General features: G+C 35.5%; 2 protein-coding genes across 4 annotated transcripts; both read right to left on the bottom strand.

Annotated features, from left to right (window-relative positions):
* Positions 1-3,613: 3,613 nt before the first annotated feature.
* Positions 3,614-11,731, bottom strand: LOC106371638 (AP-2 complex subunit alpha-1). 3 transcript variants are annotated; one of them, XM_048743052.1, is made up of 27 exons: positions 11,296-11,731; positions 10,609-10,740; positions 10,113-10,238; positions 9,841-9,903; positions 9,660-9,757; positions 9,370-9,577; positions 9,204-9,275; positions 9,037-9,129; positions 8,561-8,662; positions 8,321-8,418; positions 7,782-7,863; positions 7,558-7,646; positions 7,318-7,423; positions 7,164-7,229; positions 6,856-6,962; positions 6,674-6,778; positions 6,448-6,568; positions 6,207-6,356; positions 5,807-6,043; positions 5,339-5,419; positions 5,086-5,250; positions 4,892-4,978; positions 4,677-4,802; positions 4,400-4,480; positions 4,238-4,309; positions 4,042-4,121; positions 3,614-3,959 (listed from the first exon to the last, which is right to left on the bottom strand). In XM_048743052.1, exons 1-27 carry the CDS (start codon positions 11,419-11,421, stop codon positions 3,806-3,808), a joined length of 3,027 nt encoding a protein of 1,008 aa, XP_048599009.1. In that variant the 5' UTR covers positions 11,422-11,731; the 3' UTR covers positions 3,614-3,805. The 3 variants fall into 3 exon arrangements, with proteins under 3 accessions (XP_048599009.1, XP_048599011.1, XP_048599010.1); XM_048743054.1 differs by having other exon boundaries at positions 4,895-4,978; XM_048743053.1 differs by having other exon boundaries at positions 5,807-6,040.
* Positions 11,732-16,554: 4,823 nt separating this feature from the next.
* On the bottom strand, positions 16,555-18,171 carry LOC106370408 (F-box protein At3g26010-like). The gene has a single exon (XM_013810418.3). It carries the CDS (start codon positions 18,102-18,104, stop codon positions 16,764-16,766), a length of 1,341 nt encoding a protein of 446 aa, XP_013665872.3. The 5' UTR covers positions 18,105-18,171; the 3' UTR covers positions 16,555-16,763.
* Positions 18,172-18,498: the final 327 nt, after the last annotated feature.

Genomic DNA, 18,498 nt, shown 5'->3' with positions numbered 1-18,498 from the left:
GTTAAATATCACTTCTTAGTGGAACAATCAGATTGGCTTCGCTTTTCATTCTTTTTTTTTGCTTTTGGGTTAAATTTTCTTCTTCTTTTGTTTTCATTAGGACTATAATAGAATACCTTTGAATATCTGAGCCAATTTATCACCATACGCCTTTCCTTTTCCTTCCTCTGTTTTTTTTACCGGCTACCTATCTAGACTAAATCAAATAGAGAAAAGACAAACCGATCTTTCGAAAAGCATTTTCATATGTCTGAAACTGATCTATATGAAAAAGTATAACCTCTAATCTTTGCATCTTTTGCTAACATGTATGTCCGACCATTCCAATTTTGAGGAATATGAGACAGTTTCACATCTTCGAAGTAATCATGTAACCTTTGAAACACCTCGATCTTTGTCGCGAATGCTGGCCAGTCCATCAGATTTATAGTCATATCCACTAAATCCGAACAGTCCGTCTCAAACCGTACTGAAGTAATCCTTCTATCTCTTATACATGAGGTTGCCCAAAGTAACCATTCCATCTCAGCATGCAAAACTGAGAGGTTTCTGTTACACGCCCGTAATTCGAAGTATTATAAGCCCATTTGATCCTTAAGACTCCACCTTAAGCCATTTATACTGTCATTATTGATGCATGATGCATCAATTTGACAAGTAGGAATTTGGGATATCCAAAGGGACGCTGTCTCAACCTCTCTAGTATGGAGATCGTCATGATCCTCATTTGCTTCCTTCTTTTTGTTAGCCTTCCTCCAACATTTTGCCTCAAAAAACGCATGTTGGAGGGTGTCAATGAGGGATACGTCTTTCCCATTAAAGAATTTGTCGTTCATCGCCTTCCAAATGTACCAATAGACCCATGGGAAGGTATTGAAATGTGGTCTCAGAAGAGCCACTTTTTTTCTCTTCCAAAACATGAAGTTCATGTTTTGATATATGGATCTACTCGGGAAGTAACCAAAAGGGACGTATAGTCCGATAAAGCCCAAACCTGAAGAGCTGGTGAGCATTCAAAAAGAAGATGATTAACCGACTCCGCTGGACCAGCACTTCTAAGACAACTCCTATCGGTCCCCAAGTGTCTATACATGAGCCACACAGCCCGAGATAGCCTACACAAAAAATGTTTCATCTTACTCGGGGTCTTTATCTCCCACACATGGCTCTGAAGGCTCGTGAAACTTGGTTCTACAGCCCCTTTCTGTGAAAGACTCAACTTGGTCGATCGAAGTAGGTCATAGCCGGTTTTAACTGAATAAACTCTTGATTTTGTATGGTTTAAAATATATCCATCTGGAGCACGAGAGCGAGAATGTTTCAGCCCAAGTATCAAAGGGATATTAAGAAATCCCGTAGAAGTTGTATATCCCACTCCTTGGTATCATTCCTAATGAAGGACTGAACAAGAAGTTGGGGTAGCATGTATACAATGTGGTCAGCGGGTCTAGGTGGTCGAGCCAATACATCTGGAACCCAAGACTCACTCCAAACCCTCGTATCTTGACATGTACCACTTGTTTTTCGTAAACCCGATATGAGTAGAGGTTTTGCTGCCATGATACTACTCCATCCATATGAAGATGAGTATGTACGCCGATCTTCTAAGGGAGAAGTGTGATTATAGTACCATCCTTTTAAAACTCTTGCTAATAAGGAGTTCGGATAATGAATTAGTCTCTACAATTATTTTGCAAGAAGCGCGATATTGAAGTCATGAAGATCTCAAAACTCTAGTTCTCCCGAATCTTTGGGGGTACAAATCTCGTCTCATGCTATGTAATGTATACCTCTGCTGTTCTGTTTTAAGTTCCACCAAAAATTAGACTTTGTGCTCTTTAGTTTATCGGGTAATACCTTGTGGAAGCAAGTAATACGACATCACAAATGTCAGAACTGCTTGAGCCACAAATTTGACTTGAACTTCTTTTCTTCCTTTAGAGTTTCGATGACCAAGTGTTGACTTGTCCATTGAACCTATTTTGTACAAAGGAGAACACTTTTATCTTTGAGCCACCGAATTGTTCTGGTAATCTAAGATACATCTCCATGCCGTCTTCTGAAAAGAAACCTAAGACATCTTTTATATCTTGCTTTCGGAAACCCTCTACTCAGTTTCCAAATAACATTGATGATTTGGATACATTTAGTCGTTGTCCAGATGTCTTCTCATATATATCTAGAATGTTCATGATATCCTTCTTCCGTTTAAAGCTGATATACACTAATTTTTTGATGTTTTATCCATGCACTTGGATTTTTTTTTAAATTGTTTAACGATAAATAAGAATCTATTGATTTACTCAAGTCATAGAAAAATTTATTTTTACAAAGTAGCGGTACAATAATAATAACCTCTCCTTGTTTACAGAAAAAAAAGAACTCTCATATATGCATAATATTTCTGTGAGTAGGCCACGTAGAAAACATATTGGCTTAGTTGACTAGTGGTTGATGATTATAAACGAGTTGTGACTCAACTATCAGCGTACATAAGGTCTTAGAAATTCTTCGTTATAAGAATATTCACACACGTTGATACCTAACTTGAGGGAAAGTTGACGATCCCTAAACCATAGACGAAGAGAGTTTAGCAGTACTGCACGTCTGCATCGTATCTATTTTGCGTCGGTTATGGATATAACTTATATAATATCATATGTGTTTTTTTTGGGAGAACTCTTATATCATATAAGTAAAAAGTACATTGATTGGCATGTTATAGGATTTCAAATCGATCCGTTTGTCATTTAGCTACGAGAATTACAAAATACATACAAACTTTGGTACATCAGTACACAGATTCTCATAGAGTACAAATATGATGTACAACAGTAAATATGTATAACTTTTTTGACAAATTGAATATAATTGGAGCCTGACTAGACTATTACCATATCGAGTTACAAATAATAATCTGAACTCCAATCACAAAGAGTTCTCTACAATAACAAAACAACAAAAACCATATAGGCTTAAGATACACTTGGAAACCTCTCTGCACATTCCTCAGAACTGTGACAAGTGTCCATCATCTCTTGAAAAGAACAAAACTCATTCAGTTATAATCTCTGATACCCTTTTACACAGACTGGGACAAGTTTCATGTCAGAATTCAGGCATCAGACTTGAGAAAAGTTTTATACAGTTTCAGGTAAATAACATCTCGAGTTGAGCTAAATATGTGTTTGTCACAAATAGTAAATTAGATTCACATGAATTTAAGTACTTCTCCTTGCATTGGTATAAAATTAGCTCATTTTTATTGCTCTCACTCTCTCACTTGTTCTTCAAAGGAGGGTCTGAACATCCACTGAATACTTCCAAACATATTATAATGTTTGGGACATCTTTGTAAAACGTAGTGGTCGATTTAATACTATAGAGCAAGTATCTAGACTGTCGTACATATTATAATTTCAGTAACTGTACTAGTCTAGTGATTGCCGATTTTCATTATGTTCTAGTGGTGATTATGCCAATATTTACTGGACACTATAAGATTACTTGTCAATTGAAATCTACAAAATGTTGCAAATCATTTTTAGGTGTAAAATACCAAACTTAAAAATTAAGTTAAGACGATTTGTCCAAAAAAAAAAAAATCAAGTTAAAACGACTGTGAACTTCTGTTTCTCTATACATTAAGTTTCAACGACATCAAATAAATCATCACGGAGAAACAGATTGAAAAAATGTTTAGGAACAAGAATAAGCTTTTGATACAAACCACCTGAACTCACGATAACACGAAAAAAAACTTGCACTCTGACATTTGCAACAAGTATTCTCTTACCCAATGAACTTATAGTAAACCAGCAAGCATAGCTCCTGGATCATCAGCTAAGGCCGCTGGGCTAGGCGGTTGAGCTACAGGTGGTGGTGGTGCTGCTGCTGGAACTAGAGCTCGAGATCCCATTGGAATAGCAATTAGTTGTTCCTTGATGAATTCTTTCAACCTGTAGGCAAGGCAAAAGAGGTCAAGCGTAAGTAGCTGTGTTTGAGAGGTTGAGTTCGTGATAAGAGGCAGAGTTGTCATACTCGAATGTAAGGGTAGGATCTCCTGAGCCTACTGTCATTCGCAGTTGGGTTCTGTCTGCTGGGTCTGTTTCAATTCTTGCCTGGAAAAAAAAACATAAAAAAACACGGACAACGTGGGATAAGTATAAGAAATTAAGGAGCTGGAAAAAGTGGCAAGTGCCAAAACCACTAAGACAAAAGTTGGTTGAAATCTCACCAAACAGAGCATGGCTCCTGTAGTTTCAGAGTAGAAGGTTGTGCTTGCCACTAGATTATTAGGGTTCGGATCCTACAACAGAAAAGCGTAAAAGTTTAATTTATAGAATGCATGTGTGCAACAAAGCATAAGGAGGGACTCAGATCGTAAACAAATACTTACAAGCCCAGGGCATATTGTCACCCGGAAACTGTTGAACAGGTTCGCCATTTCCGGAAGAGCTAGAGGTCTTACACCTCTTACCTGCAAGAAATTGCAGTATCCGATTATGATTAACAGTGTGACACCACATTAATACTATCCTAAGCATATGTAGTAATCCCAGAAGTTATCTTTAACAACTTTGAGTAACATGAACAGAAGCCATGTGGATATCCAACGCTACACACTACTCATATACTTTTATTCGATATTTTGTCAGAGAAGCTGAAATACATACAACTTCCTGAAGTTTCAAGGGTGGTCCTGAAAGTGCTCTCCATTGCGGGAAGAACTCTTCAGATGTCAATTGTAGAGGTTGAAGAAACTTATTCAAGACTGCTGGGATCCGGAGTTTGGCACCAACCTATAAAAGATCCAGCTTGTCAGGTAGAGAGTCGCAGATACTAAAGAAACCATTCACCAAAACAAGTAAAGGAGGGTTGCGGTAAGTACCACGATTGTACCAAGCTTGTACGAGAAATCCAAAACCGCGACATCTCTGCTAGGGCGGATGTTCATCACTTCAAGTGGAGATTGTACCTATAACCACGACAGAAATTGGAACACCTCAGTAAACATAAGGTTACAGAAAAGAGGAGAGTGTGTGATTGAGTAGTAAAATTGACAAAATCAACAGAATGAAGTACTTGTGCTCGAGGAGGAATTGTATCAGGTACTGGAGACAGTTCCAATTTTAAATGGGCAGGGGGTAGTATTAGAGCTTGGACTGATGTAAGTGGATTAGTGCTCTTGTTTCCCAAGAAGAGGACAAGTCTCCCATGGTGTCCTCTCCATTCAGCTTTGATGCCGATCTGAGTGATACCAACACTCAACAAAATGAGGAACATAAGAAATAGAAAAGCTCATTCTCTGCAACCATTATTCGCGTAAAAATCAAACCTGGATATAAGGATCCTCGTATAAGACACCACTGTCTTTCAAACATAAAGCATGAAATCTCTCAGCAATATTTCCTATGACCTGTTACAGAAAACAAAACTGAATAAGAAAACAATCCAAGCATGCAAATAATAGTTAATATATACTGTATACAATGTCAATGCAACAAGTTCATCAGGTTTCGCGGCTGTAGCATTATTACGTCGAACAAAATCAAGAAACTCTGCAGAGAGTATGAACAGAACATCTCAGGTAGGATTTCCATTCAAGGTAAACGTTTTACCTTTTCCAAATAATAAATTCAAAAAGAGAAAACAGAGAAAAATAGCCAATAGTTAAAAACCTAGGGAATGAATGAGCTAAAAATATTAGAAGTATAATTTAATCCATGTTCAAAACTACCATTCCAAAGAAAGCAAAGGGTTGTTCAAAAAAAAAAAAAAAAGCAAAGGAAGAATGAAACAATACCTCCACATTGTTTGTTTGCTCTCCAACAGGTACAATGGCGGAACCATCCACTTCATCTGGAACTCCTTCTGTTCCAGTGGGACCGTGCTGTTCAGTTGACACAACTCCAGGTGGAGCCTCTATAGCAAGAGGACCAAGAAGGTCGCTAAGGAGATCTGGTGATGGAGCTTGTGGATCTGTATTACTTGAAGTTCCATTCGGCTGAGAGATAGATCGGGCTACTGACTGGGGTTCCTGCTAGACACGCAAGGAGAAACAAAATGTCAGGGATAATAAGATAAAAAAGTATGTGTATCGGTATAAGATAAATGTCAGGGATACGTTATCAAGCTAAGGAAAATGAAAAACGTATCGGTAATTAGGGCCGACAAATAGAAGTACTCAGCGTGCTTCCACTTACACTTGGAATCTTCAAAGGTGGGGGTGCCCCACTAACAGGCTGTGGGTCAGCCAAAACCAAAGCATTTGAAGGCTGTTGCTGTGCTCTAAGCTTGATGGCACTCTGGTCTGCGGTATCTTCAACAACTTCTGCCTTTTTAATCAATGACGACTATGGAACAGACAAAATCACCATCAAATCATCCAGTATCCAAACGTCCCATCAAAGTAACTCTAATGGAATCATAAAATAATTTACAAACCTGACGTTCCGGAAATTTCGGCATCTCAGCCAATACATCCATAAAGGCAGCACCCTTTTTACTCAATTCAAAGTATTCCACTGCCCTTTGTTGTATCTCCACATCAATACAACTCTCGTACCTGCCAAAACACAAAATCATTTAGGAAACTTGATTTGATTACATAAAAGAAGAGGGCATAAATGACAAGCAAAACATTGAGAATGACAAGGTTAGCAAGTCTTACTTCTTGAATACAGCCCAAACTTTCTTTTCCAGTTCTGGATCCCGGGGTTGAGTGTGCATAAGAAGCTTTGCATAAGTGGAAAGAAGAATAGGAATGGTGGGAGTCCTGAGAAAGAAAGAAAAAACATTTAAGGCATACCCGAAGACAAGAAGAGCACAATGCAGAATTTGTGTTGTCCTTACGATACTGTGGGAAGCTTCTCATGTAAGATGCTAAAGAGTTCGCTTGCACTGCATCCAGGTTGTCTAGCTAGAAGGTGGCCATACTCCCCCAGTATATAAGCACTGACCTGACATTTAGAGAGAGAGATATTATATTGTGGTAACCAATATTTTTATGTATATAAGACACTTTTAACGTTGTATCATGACCACAATTTCGATACAGAAGAGATTGTGTCAGAAAAGTAGTAAGTAGGTATTTAGGGGTATAACTTATCTGCGCAATGCAATATTGAAAATTTCTTATACAAGAAGTGAGGATGTACAACCTTCACCATTGTCTCATGTATGGCAATCTTGTCCAAATATTCTCTTGCTTTTGATGCGGCGTAAGGCTGTCATATTAAAGAAAACTGTCAGCAACTTCCGAGTGTCCTGAATAGGATAATATACGACATATTAATTCTTTCAAATTTTAAATACCTGAAGGTCTTCATTATTTGTTACAAACTGAACCACACGAAACCAAATGTCATCGCTAACAAAATCCCCAGCCTTATCGATCAATTGAAGGATCACATCTACATACCTAAGAAATATCAAAGTTAACATTTAGTGTAATGAAAGGTTGACCAATTGGCTAATGATGTCATCGTAATTATAATTGTATGCATTGAAAAAGTGAAGATCTTTTTTTTTTTTGGTGGTAGAAGTTACGCTTACCATGATAGATCAGGAGCAAACTTTTCAGCAAGAATGGCAGCTTTAAGTGATAATTCCTCACGCATGGAAAACTCTGCTGTGCTAAGATACTGCAATGTATTTTTCAGTTCAATATAAGCATAAACACTGCACAGCTAAATCATTATTCTGTTGAACATCACAAAATTAAAAGGTCTACAAACCAAGAAAATATATTAATATGCACCAAGGCCAACAAGACTTACCTGCAACAACTCTTCGACTATATCCTTTGCATTTGACACATCGCACATCCCATAGAGCAAATCAAGAGCACGTCTACGAATACTGCAAGAAGTTCAAGCACTAAGTGAATCTGATGCCATTAGCAAAAGATATAAAACAAACTAGAATTTCTGGAAACGGCAGCTTCCATTTGCGAAGGAAAAGGAATTAGACCTACATGGACTTTGCTACTTATCCAATCCAGTTATCTATATATGAAAAACGTCAAAATACTACTGACCCACCAGCCAAGAATTGCCACCACAGGTGCATATACAAAAATTGTTTCTTAGAATAAAACAAATCAAGAAAACATGTTTCACCAAAACTACATTGCAGAGATTCAGATTTAAATTTAGAGTTTGATATATGCCATCCAAATTCCGTAATTTCAAATTCAGAACTATGACCAATTTCATGATTGACATCAGCTATACTCAGTTTTGAATTAAAGCATCAAAAGATAAAGATTCTGGTTCACAAGCCATTGAAGTTGATACTGAGATGGTAAAAATCCAACCTGATGTCGGGGTCTTTTAAGGAGGTGATTATCTGAGACTGATGCTTCTTTATGACATCTTGGACATCGGTGACCATTAGCATTCGTGTCATGTTCTCCTGAAATGTTGTCAAGAAATGCATCATGACAGGCCCGTAAATGAGTGAAACAATAGCGAATAGCATTATGCACCACCAACAGTAAACAAATTTAATGTTCTAGCTAGGCTTAGAAACACGACGTGTGTATTCGAGATCTCACCAAGCCTAGATATCTGATGTTGGGCTCACGGACAGAAATAAACTTTCCAAGAAGAGCAACACACTGTGACATCATTTCCTTCTCAGCATCAAGATGGATGACCTATATCAAAACACATCATCAAGTTAGGAAATAGCTCACCAATCCAGATAATTGTTGAGCACATACAAGTCAACTATCCATGATAAAGCTCTTAGAAATAACTCAAGCAGAAAATAGAATATTATTTACTTTTCAACAAGAACAAGAACAGTAGGGAACATACAAAGAACAGCATGCAAGTAACTGCAAGCGACTCAAACTCATTTTCTCCACCAAAACCGAAAATTTTATTTTAAAACCTTCACATGTATTTTCTTATTATGTTTTGATATAACAGTGTCTTATGTGAAGTTGAGGAGGAAAATGAATGGGAAGGGATGGATCAGATATGTTTTTGGCATCAACTTGTTCCCCAGCTATCTGAACGAACTTACCAGGGATAGAGCTTCAAACAGCACAGCGTGAGATGCATTGTTCTTATTCACATTTTTTACAACATCTGTCCCCATTAATATCCGCTGAAGGACCTGAAATTTTCATGAAATGGCATCAGATACGATATAAAAACATATGATAGAGATTTACTTGAGAAATATTGAACCTCGAAAAGAGATTTTCTGGTACTGGGATCTTCAATGGTTGGAAAATACTGAAGAGCCCTCATCGCCTTAACCTGTGCTGACCACATATATATAAGAATCCAAGATACCGTAACAGAAATAGAACAAAGCTTGGGATTATGTGCTCAATAAAAGTTAAGGCCAAACCTGGAGCCACGGAGATGGGATGCCGTAGTATGTGTACTCCTGAGGCACGTCCTGGTTCCTAGCAAGGCGCTCCAATATTTTGACACACTTAGGTAGACAACTCGAATATGCCTCATGATTATTTGATACCAAAGCTACAAGAAGACTTGTCGAGGATGTCAAGACACCGAGATCCCGTTCATCCAAAAGTTGTGTCATACGATCCGCCCTGGAGGCACACAACAATCAGAATTTACGAACGATGCCCAATTAAAATGAAACAATCAGTTACCCAGAGTGTTAGTACACACCAGCCATCAACGTTGATGGCATCAGGATTTTTCCTGAACAAGCGCAGTAGGCACAATGCCGCTTTTTTCCTTACGAGCGGTCTGCAGCTGCTAGAAATCTACAGCAAAGAAATCCCATAGCATTAAATATGTTTACTTTTATGGATAAATATCCATAACCCATCTTGTTGGGGTCACTTACAAGCAGCTTTTGAACATCAGGTGCCAATGATTCCGCAAAATCTCTCCCACCAATATTTCCAACCTACAGGACAAAGCAAACAGGGCAAGGTATGAGAGCCATAGAAGAAAGGACACACCTTTTTAATTAAGTAGAAGGCTTTGAATAACTAGAAAACAGACATAACGTGGCCAAAGACTTCCACTGAAACAGTCACTTAACCGCGTTCATAATCCGAACGACTTCACTACACTCTAAGATCTCAACACAACTATGGACAAAAGAGCACATACCAAAGTCAATGCCAGGCACTGGAAAGTCTCATTCCGACCAATTATATCGTTCCGCACTGTATTTATTGCCAACTTCAAAAAATCATGGTTCTCGTTGAGCAAGCATGATGTAACAATGTAGCCAACCTGTAATCATCGATGAAAAGTTCGATACATACAACTAAGATAGGAAAGATACCACAATATAAAACTGAAAATGCAAACCCAATACGCATGGCATCATTTATATTATTATATATCTTGGTTAAGAGTTGCTATCATGTTGTTAGTATATACTTAGTAAATGCCCCATTACATTACCAGGTTCAATTAAACAGAGTAAAATTCCAAAACGCTTGAAATAGTATTTAGATCTCCCTTATTATGGTCTTCACTAAAATCTACTTTTTTCATCTTGAACATTAGATTTAATCAAACAAATACCCCACCTATTTCTCTTCTCCTAGCTTTAGAAAGCAATATGTAACTGTTTAAGCTAGCAAACAACATTACTAACCTGCTTTTCTGGATACTTTGGAGCAGAGATAAGAGAAACCGCCTCCATATGGCCAAAATCCACATCGTAACCTAGCATATGTATATATAGCATCTTCCAGACATATTTCTTCTTTTTATATGGTGTCAAAACCTGCCAAACAGAAAACAATCAAAGAATGCATGCTCAGTTCAATTCTAACATGAAGCTCAGAATATTGTTATTTCGTAAAGTTCAGCTAACCACAGATGAACACTACCGGCCAGCTACAGCTCTGCTACTTATAGTATGAAATCAGCACTTCAACCAAAACGTGATACAGCAACACAGCTTAATCTACTTCGTAATGAGCTATTCAAATCTATCTGTATGCTTGATTTCTTTCCTTGAAAATAACCTAACGAGCTTCCAAGTGGAAAGCAGTAGTGATGTTTACAACGGTAAGATAATGGCCTAATCTCCAAGCATATACAAGACAAACACAATACTGCCTTATCAAGGTGCACATTACATGATAGAAATGAAACAGCTATACACAATCTATCAACTAACTCTGCATCAACCTAGTAGCTCTAGCATTGGATTCGTATTGAAACTGAGCCTAACGTTAAACAATCTTGAAGGAATAGGTAGCTGCAAAGGATACTACATCTCCAGAATCTCTATTCAATACAAAACCTCACAGCGGATTACAGGGAAGCCCCTAACCTTCTCGTTTTTGAAGCACGTGCGTATGTTACCCAGCTCCTTATCAACTCGGAGTCGCTCCGCCTCCTTGTTCTGGCAATTACGAATGTCGCTGATGAAAACGGAGAGTCCTCTCATTCCGGTCATGGCGGAAACAATTCCTCAGATCCACCGTTCGCCGCCGCCTCACAGGAGCAGATCCGACTCGCGACCACCGGATCTAGCTTCGACGGAAGGCGTAGAGTACAGCTCGAGCGTGATGGATTCGCCGGAGCGCAGATCGAAACCCTAATCTAGAGATGGAAGACGGCACTTTCCAATTGAAGAAGATTCAAAAAGGGAGGGGGGAGTGATCTGGAGAAGGTGAGAGAGATAAACCTGCGGGGAACGACGGGAGACGACTTCTATTTTTCTTTTTATTTTACAGCTGTGACTTTTCTCAATGTTTGTGTATTTCAGTTTTTTTTTGTCTTTTTATTACATACTAGAGTTTTTAACCTATTACATACTAGAGTTTTTAACCGCGCTACGCGCAGATAAGATATTATATGTATTTTTCAATTCTAAAAAAATAATGTATAATATTGTATTATATTATTTAAAGAATATAAAATAAGACTATATAACATAAATATTTTTTTTAATTTTCTTTGTGAAAATTATTATGTTGTTTGATTGTTGTACTTGATTCGCATATTTGCATAGATATATGTGATAGATGAATAACTATATTTTTATTATCAGTAAATAATATATATTTATTATATAATATAAGAAAAATAAAATTATTTACTTTTTAAACAACCTTGTCTCATGTTGGGGACTCGGTTATAGACATATTATATTCGAAGAAGGCATTTTACAGTTATCAATCTTCTTAAAAGTCAAGAAACAAATCTGAATATCAAAACAATATCTCATACGATCTCTTTGTGGAATAACTACTCTAAAGTAATTGAATTTAGGCATCAAAAAGGACTGAAAATGGATGTGCATATGTGTTATCTAAGTCAGTTTTACAAAGTACTATTCATAGTTGATATATCATTTATGTCCATCCTATTTTTTTTGGTCCATCCATTCTTAAACATCTTGAAATAATTGATGCTAATTAATAATAAAATTTTGGCTGGCAAAAAAAATCAAATTTGTCTAATTATCGCTAAAATATTTTATTAATATTGTCTAAGAAGCTTTCAAGTGATATCATAGTTTAATTTTTATTAGTTTTTTTTGTCAATTTTTAGAGTTTTTTGTATTTAAGATTTTTTCCATATTAAGCTTCTATTTCTTTCACTGAATTGATATATATATATGTCATAAAATTACCATCAAATCATTTTTACTTATTTATTATTTTGTTTTTAATGAAAATACACCTTTAAATAATTTAATTTAAAATAAAATTATATATTAATTTGTTGTATTCTAACAATTTGATTGATTTAATTAATTTGCTTTGGTGGATAACTTAAAAAAATTTCATATGAATCGGAGAAAGCAATCTTATGTTGTTATATTATATTTATTTGTGTATATAGAATCTATATATAATGCTAGTGTAATAAAGAAAGAACATTATTTTTTGTAACTTCAAAAAGATACATTATTACAACTTGAAATTAATCAAAATTGAATAAAATGGTAATTAAATATTTGTAAATCTAATTGTTTTTTTTTATCTTGTTCAGTTGGATTCTCATGAAAAGAAATCGATAGGTTAAACAAATGTTTCAAAATTTGAAATGTTTCAAAATTTGTTGTGTTATTGTTTTGTCTATAAATTACAAAATTTATTGAATTGATATATTTAATTATTGCACCCTTAAATAATATTTTATTAAGACATTGGAGAACTATGTTTTGAGTTGTTTTGTCAAAATTGTACAAAAATCTATGCTTTTCATATTTGTCACAGAAATTTATATGTTAAATTTACTTTTACAAAATTCTTAACTTTGTCACGAAAACAAAAATCTATGATTTTTCATATTTTTCAATATTCTCACACTTTCAAAGAATATATTAGCTTAGTCACTTACTTATTTTTTTTTACAAAACAAAGTATCAGAGTCTTGAAAGTTGAACTCATATTATTGTAATTGTACATAAGAGTTTGTGATTACATACTCAGTGATTCTTGTATATGTGTTCAAGAAAGTTTCAATGGCTTAGTGGTAACTGTTCTATATTAATGTCATAATAACCCGGGTTCGATCCTTTCCTTCGCATTGTTTTTCATAATGTCACAAAAATCTATGCTTTTCATATTTGTCACGGAAATTTATATGTTAAATTTACTTTTACAAAATTCTTAACTTTGTCACGAAAACAAAAATCTATGATTTTTCATATTTTTCAATATTCTCACACTTTCAAAGAATATATTAGCTTAGTCACTTACTTATTTTTTTTTACAAAACAAAGTATCAGAGTCTTGAAAGTTGAACTCATATTATTGTAATTGTACATAAGAGTTTGTGATTACATACTCAGTGATTCTTGTATATGTGTTCAAGAAAGTTTCAATGGCTTAGTGGTAACTGTCCTATATTAATGTCATAATAACCCGGGTTCGATCCTTTCCTTCGCATTGTTTTTCATTTTTTACGAAAAAATAAATAAAATGACGTGGCAATTTCGGACTCTCTGATTGGTTGATTTTTCTATCCTACGTGGACACCTTCTCCATGTCTTATATTTGCCTTTTAGTATAGTATAGATACTAGGTTTTGATTTATATATAGGGAAATTATAAAAATAATTATATGTGGAAAATTTGAATAGAAAAATAATAATATATACAGGTGATTTCCACTTTTAAAAAACTATAGCTTATATGGTTAAAAGTACAAAACGTAGGGTAAGAAATGAGAAGATTTAACTTTGAAAACTAATTTTGAATAATAAAAAATAATTATGAATATAAATTTTAGAATTTAATATATATAAAAAATTATTATTATAGGTATCAAAATAATTATATGTGGAAATTTTCAATAGAAAATAATAATAATATTTACAGGTGATTTCCCCTTCTAAAAAACTATATTTTATATGGTTAAAAGTACAAAATGAGAAGATTTAACTTTGAAAACAACTTTTGAAAAAATATAAAATAATTATAAATATAAAACTGTAGAAATTTAATATATAATAACTCCAGAGCAATAAGTTGTGAAAATACATCTAACCAGTCTAAATATTTTTTGAATGTTCAATTTACAATATAAATTTTCTTAAAAGATACAATCTCTTAAAATTATTTTTAGAAACTTTAAAAATTATAAGTAAGAAATACAAACAAAAAGTTATGATAGGAAAATAAGGAGTAAATTTTCACCAAGAAATTTAAAGTACATACTCATTCATTTTTACCAAAAAAAAGGGTACATATTCATTACGAGCTCCATTGACAGTATTGACAACACATTATTAACTCTTACCACCAACTATTCCAATAAGATCCATCCACCCAAAAACTTATCACATTTGAGTATATTCTCATAGTTGTTTTTAAAGCTTCTAAGTAGTGGTTTCCTAATGAGCTGAGCCTGATAACTCAAAAACAGAATTTGTTGGATCAGTGTATCAACATCAATGAAATTTTGGAGGAAGAAAAATTTGATTATAGGAGGTATAAAACAGGAACAAAGAAACAAAAGATATAGATGTAGCAGTTGGATGACAGGGGTGGCCAAGCTGTTACTGAGAAGATACTCTCTATCAGATGATGCTGCCATCAAAGTATCCTAAGAATATTTTGATTCCTTTTTATTATATTTTCTTGTAAACATGTCCAAAATATTTTATTTATTTTATGCTTATATTTGCTTTTAAATATTTATTGTTTTAAATATATCCACCTACCAAACTATTCTCCTTTTCTTCGGTCAAAAAATCTACTCTTCTTTTCTTCCCAGGTGAAAAAGGGGGTGAACATATGTTCCATAAGATATGATGACAAAAAATATATGTTCCATAAGATATGTTCTTAGGATACTTTGATGACAAAAAATATATGTTCCATGTATGGATCTACGCAAACGTCAGAAAGGCAAAAAATGACGTCTACCATAATCTGCCAAATACCATTTTTTATCATACAATACGACCTTTTTACATTTAAGCTATATATATTTTCGAAATGAAAAAGCGATCATCCGAAACTAAGATATCTTGTGGCATTAGTAGCACTTGGTCTACGGCACCTCTTTAGCCACATCAAACTATTCTCTCTGCTTCCAAAATCATACATATAATGTACATGGTTTCCTCTATAGAGCCTCTCTAGATCATAAGAGGCTCCTTGCATTCCATTTATGTGGAACTTTTTCTTGGTTAAAGAATCACCAACCATCTATGTTGCACCAAAACAGATACGGGGACAAAAACGAAAATAGAGATGAATAATGGCAAAACCAAAAAAATATAGATGTGAGTGAAATAATGTAAAGAGATAGTGAAGTTGTATCTCATCTCAGTTTTGAGGAGGACGAGACAGATTTGATCTATCCCTCGAAACAAATAGGAAATAACCAGAATCGAACTCTAAAGTCCAAGTCTAAATCATAAGATGATCTTGGATACATATCTGATCCACACTCTTCTCATACAGAAACAATATTGATGACTATCAATAGATTTCATCCCTGAAGATTGTGTAGTCTCTTGTCTCCATATTACATGACACTAAAGATCGATAATCAAATGGATGCATTACCTTGGATGCAAAATTACCGATAATCGGGAAGTCGGTTTTTTAGAAAAGTTTCCAACAATCATCATAATTCAAACACCACATCTCTAAAAGTTCGGAGCTCTCAGACATACATGACAAAACCCCGGAATGTAGTCAAGATTCTTTTGATATTGTCTTTGTTGTGACCAGAATATTCCGGCAATTGCACAACCCGAAAATGATCGGATTTAGAATAGAAATCATGAGCTACAAATACTCCGGATACAGCTAGTAAAGTGAATCTTCTAATTCAGGCTGATATGAAACAAGTTAGTGATTTGACAAGCACAGTGAACTACCTTGGAAGTCCACCTCCTTCATGGATCCAAAAGAAAAAAATGGAATGGATGATGGATCCAAAAGGAAATCGATTCATTGATGATTAATAATAAAATTAAACCATGTTTTAACTTCAAATACTTCTTAGATAATATTATTGACAATAAAAGACTGACTCTATTGTGGGTTTTGAATATATTTCAAATTTGCCCTCAACTAGCTGGTAGGATTATAATCACTAAAAGTTTTGTATAGAAATCTGAAAAGAAAAAAGCCAAATAAAATCCCTAAAACATCTTTTTGTTTTGTTTTGATTTTACCACTGGTATTACTTTATTACCGAAAACACAGAGACTGTTCCAAAAACAGAGCATAGTTCGAAACGTTATAAAACAAATAACAAAAAACATCACATAAAAACCATACTAGTATCACTCCATCTAAAAAAATGTTTTCAGCTCCCAAAATCTCAGATCCGACCACTCTCGACCTCCATCCAAAAGTACTCGTCATTTCTCATATCCTCCATCCTTGCTTCATGTGTTGCAGTAGCGTAGGAAAGTAGTGAAGTCGTATCTATCATCTCAGTTTGGGGAGGACGAGGCACCGATGCCATCCACCGTGGGATCACGAATGGGCAAAACCAGATACAAACTCTAAAGTCTAAGTCTTCTTCGTCTAAATCTGTAAGTGATCTTGGATCCCATATCTCATCCACACTCTTCTTACAAACAGAAACGTCAATGAAACAACCATCATCAGATGCATCACCAAGGATTGTGTAGTCTCGTTTCCTCAAGTTACACGATACCCAATGGTAATCCCGTTGACTCCATAGATAGACCGTACCCATATCAAATGGATGCATTGCCATTGGTGCATAATTACCGATAATTGGGAAGCCGACTTCCCACAAAATTTGCCAAGTATCATCATCATTATTCAGCCTCCAAATCTTCAAAACAGTTTCGTCATGTTTTGCTAGTGTTCTGACATACACGACAAAGCCTCCTGATGGTGTTAACGTTCGTTTGTAGTCCTTGTTGTAATCAGGGTAGTCCGGTAATTGCACAACCCGGAACTGATCGGATTCAGAATAGAAATCATGAGCTAAGAGTATTCCAGGCACACCGAGACAACCAAAGTACATCGTACCATTCAGGTTGATTTTAGACATGTTGCCGATTTGATGAGGAGAGTGAATTACTTTAGAAGTCGAGATCCCTGTCTCAGAGGAATACACAAACACACTCAAGACACTGGAGAGATGATCATTTGTCGTTTGGTAAGAAGCTATCCTAACCACTTTAAAGGTTAAAACGACACCGTCCTCGTCTAAGCGAGTCACCAAACCAAACACATAAGTATTACCACCTGTCGGATCAGATGGAGGTGGAGGGATTTCGACCCATTGCTGAGAAACTGGGTTGCCGACGTAGCAGTAAGATTTATCAGCGCCGTCTGTGAGCAGAACCAATCCACCCGAAGAATCGACATAGTCGCAGTCACCGCAAAGATAACGTTTGAAAGAGTGTGGGATGAGCGAAGCTGGAGACTTTGGAAGATCCCATGTTTTGCATCCGTGGAAGCCTATGAGTTCGTCTGCTCCGTGCAAGAGCGACCACGATGATGAAGAGGAGGAGTCTCGGTGCAGAGAGAGAAAGAGACGGCGGAAATAAGGTGACTCGAGTGTTGATTTCCATTTCTTGCTCACTGATTTGAATCTGGAGATGGTTTTCAAGGGCAGTCTCGCTAGAATCTCGGTCTGCATCACCTCCAAGAGATGGGTTTGTTGTGTTTCCATCGCCATGTGGAGATGGTCTCTAGCGAAGGTGACGACTAGGGTTCCGAGGTTTTAATTTGAGTGAAGGAATATATAACGGATTAGTTTATAGAGAAAAATCTATATCTATATTATTAAAAGAGAAGTACCCACTAAAAAATACCCCTAAGTTTTTTAACTTATTTACACTTGCATGCCACTGAGAATTAAATTAAACTATCTAATTTAATGCTTGTCTTTTTCAGTTAAATTAATGAGTTTTCCTTAATCAAATTTAAACTTAATGTCCTTAAATGAACCTACCTATTTTAATGCTTGTCTTTTTTCCAGTTAAATTAATGAGTTTTCCTTAATCAAATTTAAACTAAATGTCAATAAATGAACCTAAAAATACATCATATTTAACGTAGCTTTATTACGG

The sequence above is a fragment of the Brassica napus genome, chromosome A10, assembly GCF_020379485.1.
Source record: "Brassica napus cultivar Da-Ae chromosome A10, Da-Ae, whole genome shotgun sequence".
Lineage (NCBI taxonomy): Eukaryota > Viridiplantae > Streptophyta > Magnoliopsida > Brassicales > Brassicaceae > Brassica > Brassica napus.
The sequence above is the reverse complement of the archived record's forward strand: the minus strand, read 5'-3'. Positions and strand labels throughout refer to the sequence as shown.